Source organism: Ictalurus furcatus, chromosome 17, assembly GCF_023375685.1.
Source record: "Ictalurus furcatus strain D&B chromosome 17, Billie_1.0, whole genome shotgun sequence".
Lineage (NCBI taxonomy): Eukaryota > Metazoa > Chordata > Actinopteri > Siluriformes > Ictaluridae > Ictalurus > Ictalurus furcatus.
In genome coordinates this window covers 21260800-21274809 of record NC_071271.1, presented here as the reverse complement: position 1 = coordinate 21274809, position 14010 = coordinate 21260800, and the positions used below count along the sequence as shown (strand labels likewise).

Here is a 14010-nt window from a genome sequence, read left to right as displayed (position 1 = left end):
TGTGTGAGTGCGTGTTTTCTCGTTTTCTCCTCTGATTGCCGTAATCCATCTCTTGATATTTTTTTTCCTCTCTTGGAAAGTCATGGGAAGGAAATACTGGATTATTTTTTTCTTTCTCTGTTGGAGTAAATGGTAATGAATAAAGGATCTTTGCTCCGGTCTCTCCTCTACCTGTATAGAAGTTTACCCTGCTATAGTTCATTAAACCCAGACATGGACGTATCTCCATTATCCGTTTATCACGTCACGTGATCGAAGTGATGTGCAGCTCTTAAAATGTGTTTGGAAATGTCTCGAACATGGTATTTAAAAAGCGTTCAATTTGAAGCGCTGATACGTGCAGGTACCCTGATGATGGTTCGGATCACTTCTACACTGTAGCTCCGCCTCCAAACTACTGATGATGGTGTGGAGTGACACCAAACTCCACAAAGGAAGTGATGAGACTTGTTTTCGTTTCTGTGACTTTTCAGTCTCGTGAGCTGGAGATCTCGGTGTACTGGAGGGACTGGCGTTCTCTCTGCGCTGTGAAGTTCCTCAGGCTCGAGGACTTCCTGGATAACCAGCGTCACGGGATGTGTCTGTACCTGGAGCCGCAGGGGACGCTGTTCGCCGAGGTGCGGAGACAAACGCGGCTGCTGTCAGAGCTGCTGCTGAGCAATTAGAGTCCTGGATTAAATAACGCTGCGGTGTGAAGCCAAGTTTTCTGAAAGCGGTTTGTTTTTACAGGTGACCTTCTTTAACCCCGTGATCGAGAGGAGAACAAAACTGCGGAGGCAGAAGAAGATTTTCTCGAAGCAGCAAGGTAAAGACGCGTTTGTGTCTGGTTAAGTCGCGGCTTCACGCACACAGTTCGGAACGTTAGCTACGTCCACGGTGAGCTCTGCCTCCTTCAAAACCTGACAGTCGAAGACCAGACAGTGTTATCCAAGGTGACAAAATCCAATCCAAGCACAGAACTGAGCAAAAAGAACCCAGCAGACATGATCTGATCTGTGGGTTACTTGCACAATTATCCAAAACTGTCCGTGATGAGTTGTTGTTACCCCTCAGTGCAACAAAGCAGAGGACGAGGGTCGAATTCCCACATTCTGCTTTAGTTTCACTTCTGTTTCATTGGATATTTTTGACACTAATCTAACGCCATACTAATCCCAACATCCACTTCACAGTACGGTGGATTCGTATTAAATACAGTGTGTGTGTGTGTGTGTGTGTGTGTGTGTGTAGGGAAGACATTCGTCAGGGCTCCGCAGATGAACATGAACATGGCGACGTGGGGGCGACTGCGCAGAGCGATTCCCTCCATCAGCAACTCCTTCAGCCCACAGAGCGGCGCGGAGCAGGGGATGGAACCGGGCCGTAGGGTTCATCCACACACACACGCTCCGACCAGGTACACACACACACACACACACACACACACACACACACACACACACACTCACACACACGCTCCGACCAGGTACACACACACACACACACTCTCACATACGCTCCGACCAGGTACACACACACACTCACACACACGCTCCGACCAGGTACACACACACGCTCCGACCAGGTACACACACACACTCACACACACGCTCCGACCAGGTACACACACACACACACACACACACGCTCCGACCAGGTACACACACACACACGCGCACACACACACACACACACACACACACACACACACACACACACATGCTCCGACCAGGTACACACACACACACACACACTCCGACCAGGTACACACACACACACACACTCACACACACGCTCCGACCAGGTACACACACACACACACACACACACACACACTCACACACACGCTCCGACCAGGTACACACACACACACACACACTCACACACACGCTCCGACCAGGTACACACACACACACACACACACTCACACACACGCTCCGACCAGGTACACACACACACACACACTCACACACACGCTCCGACCAGGTACACACACACACACACACTCACACACACACACGCTCCGACCAGGTACACACACACACACACACACACTCACACACACGCTCCGACCAGGTACACACACACACACACACACACACACTCACACACACGCTCCGACCAGGTACACACACACACACACACACACACACACACACACACACACACACGCTCCGACCAGGTACACACACACACACACACACACACACACACGCTCCGACCAGGTACACACACACACGCTCCGACCAGGTACACACACACACACACACACACTCCGACCAGGTAAACAGACACACACACACACACACACACACACTCCGACCAGGTAAACAGACACACACACACACACACTCACACACACACACACACTCCGACCAGGTAAACAGACACACACACACACACTCCGACCAGGTAAACAGACACACACACACACACACACACACACACACTCCGACCAGGTAAACAGACACACACACACACACACACACACACACACACACACTCCGACCAGGTAAACAGACACACACACACACACACACACACACACTCCGACCAGGTAAACAGACACACACACACACACACACACACACACACACACACACACACACTCCGACCAGGTAAACAGACACACACACACACACACACACACACACACTCCGACCAGGTAAACAGACACACACACAGACTCAGACTAGGTTTAATTACACAGTTATGCACAGGGTTTTTTCTGTACTCTGCTTTTTACATTAAAACTCATCTGCACTAAAATTAGACATCAGTTTTATAAATGGCCTCCAAACCGTTTATTTGTGACCTTACTTTTATTTAAAAGAACTATTTAATGTTTTTTTCCTTTTATTAACACATTATGTTCGATACTAAGTTAGCATTCTCTTACACGCATTTCAGCATCAGAGTCATTCACACAAGAAACTGCTCTGCTGTGGTGTGATATTTGCGTAAGAGCTACAGTGATGAAATCACGGTCTTTTACAGAACAAGGAGTTTTGTGAGTTTGTTGTTGACGTGATCACTGAGAGATTCATGAACATGATTAAATGAAACCTCCACAGTGACTCGCCGGTGACTAAGCTGGACTTCGATAAAGACGCCACGTCCGGCTCTAAGCGTTACTCGCTGGGCCGAATCAGAGAAACGCTACAGGACGAGAAGATCCACAAAGAAGAAGTGCAGGTAAACATCAGAACATCAGGAACATGGAGGAAGGAGAGGAATGTACAGTACGCCATTCCCTAACAGAACTCGTGATGTAGGGTTTTTACATTTTAACAAAGATAACTGGTGGAGAAAATTCCACCCTGAAGAAGAGCAGAGAGAAACATGCTACAGAATGATTCTGTTAACCAGAGTTCTAACTTCTCCAGTAATGCAAAACAATCCCGTTGTAGAGGTGTGAGAACGTCATCAGTGTGGTAGCGATTAATATCCCAGGACTTTTTTTGGTGCATTATACAGTACACCGATCAGCCATAACATTAAAACCACCTGCCTAATATTATGTAGGTCCCCTTCCACTTGTGCCACCAAAACAGCTCTGACTCACTGAGGCATGGACTCCACAAGACCTCTGAAGGTGTGCTGTGGTATCTGGCACCGAGACGTTAGCAGCAAGTCCTGTAAGTCCTGTAAGTTGTGAGGTGGGGCCTCCATGGATCGGACTTGTTTGTCCAGAACGTCCCACAGACGCTCGATCGGATCGAGATCTGAGGAATTCGGAGTCCGAGTCGACACCTTAAACTCTGTCAGGTTCCTCAAAACGTTCCTGAAGAATGTTTGCAGTGTGTCAGGGCGCATTATCCTGCTGAAAGAGGATACTGCCGTTAGGGAATACCTTTACCATGTGTGTACTCCGTCTGCAGCAGTGTTTAGGTAGATGGTACGAGTCAAAGTAACATCTACATGAATACCAGGATGCAAGGTTTCCCAGCAGAACATTACCCAGAGCATCACACTGCCTCCACCGGCTCGCCTTCTTCCCATAGTGCATCCTGGTGCCGTGTCTTCCCCAGGTAAGCGACGCACATGCACCCGTCTACATGACGTGAAATAAAACGTGATTCATCAGACCAGACCACCTTCTTCCATTGCTCCATGATCCAGTTCTGATGCTCACGTGCTCATTGTAGGTGTTTCGGTGGTGTACAGGGGTCAGCATGTGCGCTCTGACCGCTCTGCAGAAACACAGCTCCATACGCAGCAAGCTGTGATGCTCTGTGAGTTCTGACTCCTTTCTATCAGAACCAGCATGAACTTTTTCAGCAGGTTGTGCTGCCGTAGATCTCCTGTGGGATCGGACCAGACGGGTTAGCCTTCTCTCCCTACGCACATCAGTGAGTCTTGGACGCCCATGACCCTGTCACCGGTTCTCCTTCCTTGGAGCACTTTTGGTAGGTACTAACCCCTGCACACCGGGAACACCCCACAACACCTGCTGTTCTGGAGAAGCTCTGACCCAGACGTCTAGACATCACAAATCACTCAGATCCGTAAGCGCGCCCATTTTTCCTGCTTCCAACACGTTAACTTCGAGAACTGACTCCCCTCGCCAGGTGCCACGGTAACGAGATAATCAGCGTTACTCACTTCACCTGTCGGTGGTTTTAATGTTACGGCTGATCGGTGTATATCTTGTGTGAAAATAGGATTTGCACAAAATGGAGGAAAATACAGACTTTTAAGTCTTTTTATTCCTCTTACAACAGAAATGTGCCAGTGATTACAATTAATCATTTTTTATTAAAGAATGATGCATCGTACATTTTATCCATTTATAGTTACATTTAAAGAAACTTATCACAATATCAAGTTTGTTTGTTTTTTTTAATTATTATTAGCTGAGCACCGCCGTACACGTCCCTCTGAACGAGCGGTTACTATAGAAACAATAACGTGTTAGAACGAGCGCGTTAATATAAAGCTGTGCTACTGTTAGGGCTGCTGTTCTAGAAAACGAATCAACACCTTCTGACCAATCAGAACGCAGACTTTAGAGGTCTGTAGCAGTGAAAGTCATCAGCCTGCACTAAACCCAATCACATGTTCCAGAGGAACAGGAAGCTGGAACTGCAGGCATGGAGATAAACGCTTATCCACATCCAGCTCCGGTCTCACGTGTGTGAGCGGTGTGCTAAATAATAAACGCCCCTCTCCACAGGACGCACTGAGATCATTCGACTTCCTGAACAACAGGAACAGCGTAGTGGGAACATCAGAACTCAAACACACCACGGAGGATGATCTACAGATCGAAACGCCGCGGCTGGAGCTGATCGCTGTACGGAAGCGCGGGGAGATCAGGTGACGCGTTTACGTTATCCAGCCTCACTAATTATTACCGTATTAAATAAATAAATATTAACGTAACGTCACGTTACTGTTTATCAGCCTCTGTGTTTATTGAGTATTCATGCCCTTGGTTTGTAGGGACGAGGAAGAGGATGATGAGGAGGAGGAGCAGTTCCACTTCAGTCTCAGAAACTTTAAATGTATCGCAGTGTTAGGACGCGGCCATTTTGGAAAGGTACCTTTTAAAATTACACAGTGTCTAGGTATGTTCTCCCCCTCATAGTTCTCCCTCAGTGTTCTATTCCTCGGTGTTCTCCGTTTCGTGGTTCTCCCCCTCTGGGTTCTCCTTCTCTGTGTTCTACCCCTCTGGGTTCCCCCTCTCGTGGTTCTTCTGTGTTCTACCCCTCTGGGTTTTCCCCCTCGTGGTTCTCCTTCTCTGTGTTCTACCCCTCTGGGTTCTCCCTCTCGTGGTTCTTCTGTGTTCTACCCCTCTGGGTTCTCCCTCTCTGTGTTCTCCTCCTCAGTGCAGTTCTTTAGTCAGGTGAGAGCCTGACATCACACTGTCTCGACTCGCTGCAGGAAGAGAATCGAACATGTCGTGTGTTCTGGTTTGCAGCTTTTTCTTTTTAAATGCGACCTGTTTATCTTCCTTTTTTCTTTCTTTATATCAACCGCATGTTCCTTTTTCTGTCTGTTCTTTCTTTCTTTTTCTATCTTCCTTCGTTTCCTGTCTCTGTTCTTTCTTTTTTCTTCTTCTTTCTTCTTTCTTTTTCTTTCCTTTATTTGTGGTATTTCCGCCAGGTGGATGAAAGACCTTCGTGCGGATGTTTTCAGCACTACGCACCTCTCAGACAATTATTTTTTATTTATTTTTTTGGGGGGGCAGTGTTTAGTTATGTGCAGTGAAAAACAAATCCAAATCTCAAATGAAGAAGACTCAGTTTCACCCTGATTCAGACTCTCATTTAAGCACTTTTACCCCACACTGTACCAGTTCCTCCAGGTGTTCCACAAGGTTCAGTTATGGGTCCGTTTCTGTTTACCATCTACAGGCTTCATTGTGCTGCCTGATTTCTTACACCTGCCCACATCTCCTCTTCTCTTTCCCTTCTTCTTTTGTAATGTTTATGACGCCTTCCCCACTTCGGCTGTGTCTCGTTCCTCAGGTTTTATTAGCCGAGTACAGCATCACAGGAGAAATGTTCGCCATCAAGGCCCTAAAGAAAGGAGACATCGTGGCTCGCGACGAGGTTGACAGGTGCGAGATAAATCCGGGTTCTTTTTGAGATCGCGAGATGAGCTTTTGTGATCGGTTGCGATGCTGAAGTGTGCACGGTGTGTCCTCCCTACAGCCTGATGTGTGAGAAGAGGATCTTCGAGACGGTGAACAGCGTTCGGCACCCGTTCCTCGTCAACCTGTTCGCCTGTTTCCAGACCAAAGAGCACGTGTGCTTCGTGATGGAGTACGCCGCAGGAGGAGACCTCATGATGCACATCCACGCCGATGTCTTCTCAGAACCGCGTGCCATGTGAGTGCTAAACGTTTCCGCTGATCATGGGCCATACTCCGAGTCAAAAATCTCTGTTATTATGTGGGAAGCGTTCCTTGTATTCAGAGTCGGGTCAGGTTTCTGGTCTACGCATTCAGATTCTTACGATCACCTGCGTGTAGCTCACGCCAGATGTTCTCGAGTACAAGCGTCTGAGATGGGGGTTTTCGATAACATCTGGATCACCACCTTTAAACCTGGAAAACTGGACACTAAAGAAGGAACTGCCGTTTGTTGTTTGCTAATACAATATAAATTAAAAGCAAGAGACAATTGAAAAATGTAAAAATACTGAGATTTCTCGTGCTATATTGCTGCAGTGCGTGCAGGATTTCACCGAGGTTTTTTGTGATTGTTGTGACTTTTTAAAAAATTTGTGTTTGTTTTTTTTTGCGGAAAAATACTCGAGTTGTACGAAATTGTTGTGCGCGGTCTTTCGCAGTGATGTTTGTTGGTAAACGAGACCTTTTAGCCGTACTCGTGTTCGACGCACGTGAATGGAATACGTCTACGGCCGAACGTGTGAATGTTGCGAATAGTTTCCTCGATTTTGCATTCATTTCTGTGATCGCAAAATCCTGGAGGGACTGCAGGAATAGACCGAGTTAATTCCTAATTAAAGTTCTAGTCCTTTCATCACTGGTTTAATTGAACAAAATGGCTTCCACGCTGCTTATTCGGCAGAACATAGAATAGCACTTGATCCAGCACATCATTTCGCTTTTTTATTTCTATCGTGTGCTGACGGATACTCGTGCAAATAACACAACGAAGTCACGAGATATTAAATCGAGGTCGAGAAATAGTAACGTGCATGCAGGATGTTGGCGAATTGTTTGGGTTTTTTTTTTTTATCCCAGTTTTAATTCTCTGTTTTGAAGAACAAGCTGACCGAGCACTCGTCTGCTACACTTAACCTCACTTTACATTTAACTCCTCATTTTATCCCGATCAGTCCAGGTGAACACACTCGGGGCTCAAACTTGGGTCTGTACACTTTTCTGCAACATTAACAGAAATGTCTTGAACTCGCTCGTTGCTGTCTTCCTCCGGCAGGTTTTACGCAGCCTGCGTCGTCTTGGGGTTGCAGTTTTTACACGAGCACAGGATTGTGTACAGGTATTAAAAAAAACACCAAAAAAAAAACCATTCACGTACACATCCACGCATTTATCTCTGTTTAATGTTTATTTCCTGTGGAGAATGTGAGCGTGGAAATGACTGCGGTGAAATGTAACCCGCAGAGATCTGAAGCTGGATAATTTACTGCTGGACACGGAGGGTTACGTGAAAATCGCAGACTTCGGCCTGTGTAAAGAAGGTGAGAGAGATCATGCCTTTATTCACTCAACACATCATTTCAATTCAGACTCGGCTAACTAGTGTGTGTTTGTGTGTGTGTGTGCGTAAGGAATGGGCTTCCAGGATCGGACGAGTACGTTCTGTGGTACACCGGAGTTCCTGGCCCCCGAGGTGCTAACGGAGACGTCATACACCCGCGCTGTGGACTGGTGGGGGCTCGGAGTGCTCATCTTCGAGATGCTGGTCGGCGAGGTCAGGCTTTTCACACACACACACACACACACACACACACACACACACACTCCATATTGTGCTGTTACAGTAAAATAATCAAACACAGGATGGTGTGATGAAGCAGAGTTACATTTACCACCAATTTAATTAGTTTCCGATAACCGCACATCCCCAAGCGTTTTATTCCTCTTATACCGCCGCAGTTTACCAACAATCACACTTTATATTTTACTTAAAGAAAACTTAAAGTTGCGGTTTCGATTTGTTTATTATTACTACAGCGTCTGTGGTATCAGTCCTGAGCCGTTGCTATAGAAACAATGACACATTAGAACGAGCACATTAATATAAACCTAAATAGAAAATTAATCAACGCCTTCTGACCAATCAGAACGCAAAATGCAACAGTTAACCCAGCAATGCTTGCTATTGATAGCTAGCTAGCTAAATTGTTAACATTAGCCAAGTGACTCAAAGGTTCGTTCCTCAAACTGTTTTATTTGTGAAATATCTAACATTTTTTTCTTAAATTCAATAATGTTGTATGGCGGCCATTTTAGTAAGTCATTTTCAGTGCGTGAAAAGAATGGCGTAATAAAGTGCGGTCTCTGATCGGGCATTTGGAACGACGTGACCTGCTATAAAAGTGTCGTTCCCTACAGTCTCCGTTTCCCGGCGATGACGAAGAGGAGGTGTTTGACAGCATCGTGAACGACGAGGTGCGCTACCCGAGGTTCCTCTCCACTGAGGCCATCTCCATCATGAGGAGGGTGAGTGAGCGAGTGCCGTGAACATAACCACGTTTCGTCACGGGAACTTGATTTACACTGGGCACGTTAGCATGATTAGCCGTAACGTTGCTATATCGTGCAGCTGTTGAGGAGGAATCCCGAGCGACGTCTGGGGGGAGGTGAGTGCGACGCCGAGGAAGTCAAGAAGCATCTGTTCTTCCGAGTGAGTAAATATCATTAACCCTACGTTCACACGTGACAAAGCGGCTGTTTTCTGTGTGTGTGTCTGTGTGTGTGTCTGTGTGTGTGTCTGTGTGTGTGTCTGTGTGTGTGTCTGTGTGTGTGTCTGTGTGTGTGTCTGTGTGTGTGTCTGTGTGTGTGTGCGCATGTCACAGATTCTAGAGACATTTGAATTATCTTCTGTGCAAATTAAAATCCGACATGCGAAATGGAGGGAAATTTGCCTGCAGTTAAACAGCGTGCGATTCACACCTGTGACATTGTTTGGTTTGGGAATGAAGGACAGGTGACCTCAACTACCACTGCTGCTTTATCCCGGGAACGCTGCGCGAGAGACAGGAATAACAACATGAATAGCATGCCAGTCCATCACAGGGCAACACACAGACACACACACACTTTCCCCCCCACACTCATTCACACACAGGGACAATTTAGGGAAGGAAAAAGAAAGGGTAGCAAAGGGATGAGAGAGAAAAAAGGAAAAGAAATAGAACAAAGGAGGAAAAGATAGGAAAGAGGAGGAATGAGAGCGAAGGAATGGAAAAGAAAGGGAAGGAAAGGGATGAGAGAGAAAGAAAGGAAAAGAAATGTGGGAATGAACAGTAAGGAAGGTGGGAAAGGAAGGAAAAAGAAAGAGGAGGAATGAGAGGATTTTATTTTCAATTTCAGTTTTATTTGTATAGCGTTTTTACAGTGGACGTTGTCTCAAAGCGGCTTTACAGAAACATATACACACAGGATGCAGATTTTAAGTGTGTGAATTTATCCCTATTGAGCGTGACGGTGGCGAGGAAAAACTCCCTAAGATGATGTGAGGAAGAAACCTTAAGAGGAACCAGACTCAGAAGGGAACCCATCCTCATCTGGGTAACACCGGATAGTGTGAAAAAGTTCATTATGGTTTTATATGAAGTCTGTTTGAGCTTAGAAGCAGCCGTAGTCCCAGCAATCTGGAATTGGAGTAGATGAGAGCTCCATCCAGAGGCAGGACATCCGAAACGGATCAGGCAGGTCCGGAGAGCAGAAAGAATCAGGATCTCTAGTATCTCCATAAAATCGTGTGTGGCTCAACAGAAGGAGAGAGGGAGAGAAGAGGACTGTGCTTAGCGTAACAGAAAGTCTAGTCATGGTACAAATATGTTTTAAGCCTAGACTTAAACACTGAGACTGTGTCTGAGTCCCGAACACTAATTGGAAGACTGTTCCATAACTGTGGGGCTTTATAAGAGAAAGCTCTTCCCCCTGCTGTAGCCTTCACTATTCGAGGTACCGTCAGATAGCCTGCATCTTTTGATCTAAGTAGCCGTGGCGGCTCATAGAAAACCAAGAGGTCGCTTAGATACTGTGGTGCGAGACCATTTAGTGCTTTATAGGTTAATAATAGTATTTTATAATCAATGCGAGATTTCACTGGGAGCAGTGTTGATAAGATCGGGGTGATGTGGTTATATCTTCTGGTTCTAGTTAAGACTCTAGCAGCTGCATTCTGGACTAACTGGAGTTTGTTTATGCTCCTACTGGAACATCCAGACAGTAAGGCATTACAGTAATCTAGTCTAGAGGTGACGATAGCATGAACTAATATTTCTGCATCATGTAGTGACGTTATATTTCTTATCTTAGAAATATTTCTGAGATAAAAGAAGGCTATCCTAGTAATATTATCTACATGAGCATCAAATGATAGACTGGAGTCAATAATCACACCAAGGTCTTTTACTGCTGCACATGATGAAACAAGAAAGAAAGAGAAAGAAATGGAATGGAGGGAGGAATGAGAGAAAGTGAAGGAATGGGGGAAGGAAGGAAGAAGAAAGGAGAAAGGGATGAGGGCAAAAGAAAGGAAAAGAAAAAATGGGGGAAAGAATGATAAGGCGAGAAAGAAAGGAAAAAGAAAGGGAAGGAAAGAGGAGGAATGAGAGAAAGTGAAGGAAGGGAAGAAGGATGAATGAGAGAAAAAGAAAGAAGAAATGGGGAAAGAAGTATAAGGAAGGTGGGAAAGGAAGGAAAAAGAAAGGGAAGGAATGTGGAGGAATGAGAGAGAAAGAAACGGAAGGAGGGAGGGAGGGGAGGAAAGTGAAGGGGGGAATGAGAGAAAGGAAGGAGGATGAATGAGATAAGGAATGGGGAAAGAAAGGAAAGAAAAGGAAGGAAAAAAGGGGAAAGGGATGAGAGAGAAAGAAAGGGACGGAAAGAAGGAATGAGAGAGAAAGAAAGATAAGAAGGAGGGAAAGAGAGACAGACGAATAAAAGAAAATAATAAAGGGGTAAGAGAAAATAAACGGAAGGAAAGAAGGATGGAACAAAAGAAAGGGAAACGAAAGGAAAGAAAAGACTTGGAAATGAATTGTAAATGTAACAAAGGTTCGAGTTTCTGGATTTTCTATGACCAAGTTTTTACTCTCTGTCGTTTATAAGCATCACTCACGAGAATTCCTACAGAATACTGTGTTTTTACTTCTGCACCACCGAAACGTTTCCTCTCTCCATGACTAACTGCTCATGAGTTAAATTGTGTGAACGAGTGTAGGATGTTCTCTGCAGCCATGCAGTAGTTCCTCCCGGTTTACAGAACAACGCCGTGTTTAAACCACGAGGAACCTTCAGTAGAACCGATGAAGAACCTGAGTTAAGCAGAGAAATGTCTTGGTGTTGAGTAAACACTGACACTCATTACTCCACTCTTCACTCCTGCAGAACATCGACTGGAATGGACTCCTGGCGAAGAAAACGAAGCCGCCGTTCGTGCCGACGATCCACGGCGCCAGCGACGTGAGCAACTTCGACGACGAGTTCACGTCGGAGGCACCGGTGCTCACGCCTCCCCGAGAGCCACGCCCACTGAGCCGGGACGAGCAGGAGATGTTCGCTGACTTCGACTACATCGCTGATTGGTGTTAGCAACCGCGCAAACACACACACACACACACACACGCACACACACACACACACACACACACTAGCACACACACACCTGGTCCTCATTAACCACTGTGAACACGGCTCTGCTTCCACTTCCTGTTCCACATTTGCACCCAGGACGCTTTTACTCAAACTAGAACCTTCTAACCGAGGAGCAGCGTGGAGCAGGCTTTCAAGAAACTCACTCTCTTTAAGAAGAAGGACAAGTGCGATCGATCCTCCAGGGCACAAGTCCCGCCTACCTACACAGCCTCTTCCTGAAGGGAAGGAAACACTGAGATTTTAATGTTTCCATGTTAACAATAATGAATATTGTGATAAATGTGCAACTGCTTTACAGGAGTGTATTTACCACTACAGGCTCCGCCACCTCGTCCTTAACGGACACAACCGTCTTGCTACACGCGTCCTGATTTCGCTAAAAGACGCGACGGGTCAACTAGGTGCCTTCGTGTTAAATTTCATCGACACTCTCAAAGTTGATTTATACAACATAATCACAGTAGTTTACGTCACGTTCACAAATCCAGCTTGTGTTTATAATAACACAAAATAAATTCAAAGCTTAGGTTACCCAGCTACATGTCACGTTATCTTAGTTATGCTAGCGTACTAGTGAATTCAGTTATAAATCAATTCTATAAAAATTTCGCCAAACGTTGACTACCTTCATAGTGAATTTCTCATATAACAGTAATGTTAACGTTAGCTACCTTGCATTAGAGCTTTTGACTTGTGGTCAAAATAATTTACGCAACATTACTTCAGTAGGTCACTAAGTTAGCTAGCTTGCTAACACATTGCTAATAGATGTAATAAAAAATTATGTACCTGTTTTAAGAGTTAGCCCAATGTTAGTTCGCTTGCTTGCAAGTTTAGTTTTAATTCCATGATCAATTTTGTTTAAATTACATACAAAATCGTTGTATGACCATAGTGTATACAAGTTATTTCCTAGTGCACTAAATAAGAATAATTTCATCAATTTCTGATTGATGTAACCAGGCAAACTTGGAGAATCTATAATGCACCCAAGCCAATACAGCAGTATGCTAGCTAGTAAATTTAGCTAGCTACTGCTGAAACATTAAAGTTGCACATGAGCTAGCTTAGCTAAATGTTGTGTAGTTAAGACAGTATTTTATGCTAGCAGACCGAAATTAGGGCACCCTCGCTTCTTGTTGACGCAGAAACGCCAGTCGCTTAGCGAAATCAGGACGTAGATAACGGATACGGCGATCCCGCTCTGAAATCACGGACAGAACTCTCCGCTGTGGGTTAATTCTCTGCAGCATGAAGTGATCAGTTTGTTCCGGTTGGTAGAGTGTGAGGATTAGTGGAGGATATTGTGTTTGAGAAGCTGTTGGCTAATGTAACGTTGTAAGCAAATACAGAAAACTTTATAGCGTTTTTGGATGATGATTATTATAATACTGTGAATGTACACCAAGTCAGCTAGGATGATCATGAATTTTTTTTGGGGGGGGGGTGTCCCATCAACATATTGTACAGATCAACAGATTGTCAATAAACATAGCTCCAAGGTGAGTTAACCTAATAAACTTGTACTTTCCTGAAACTTTTTGAACACTCAATACAAATTACGTATTAATCGTTTGAATTAATTTGAGTACAAATTACAATGTAATGACATGAAAACAGACTGTGTTAAAGATCTCCAGGAGATTGTAGTGCCACTTTGTAGACCATTTATTTCCATGGTCCACATGTATATGGAATTT

At 45.1% G+C, this 14010-nt stretch overlaps 1 protein-coding gene across 1 annotated transcript in view; it reads left to right on the top strand.

The window, feature by feature from the left end:
* Positions 1-13480, top strand: part of pkn2a (protein kinase N2a) — a 35824-nt gene extending 22344 nt beyond the window's left edge. The window contains exons 9-22 of the mRNA XM_053646762.1: positions 474-617; positions 730-805; positions 1231-1396; positions 3054-3174; positions 5156-5298; positions 5425-5521; positions 6453-6544; positions 6639-6815; positions 7893-7955; positions 8081-8157; positions 8248-8390; positions 9035-9142; positions 9246-9326; positions 12044-13480. Of these exons, the coding sequence (XP_053502737.1) occupies positions 474-617; positions 730-805; positions 1231-1396; positions 3054-3174; positions 5156-5298; positions 5425-5521; positions 6453-6544; positions 6639-6815; positions 7893-7955; positions 8081-8157; positions 8248-8390; positions 9035-9142; positions 9246-9326; positions 12044-12247 (1692 nt within the window). The 3' untranslated portion in view covers positions 12248-13480. The remainder of the gene's footprint in view (positions 1-473; positions 618-729; positions 806-1230; positions 1397-3053; positions 3175-5155; positions 5299-5424; positions 5522-6452; positions 6545-6638; positions 6816-7892; positions 7956-8080; positions 8158-8247; positions 8391-9034; positions 9143-9245; positions 9327-12043) is intronic.
* Positions 13481-14010: the final 530 nt, after the last annotated feature.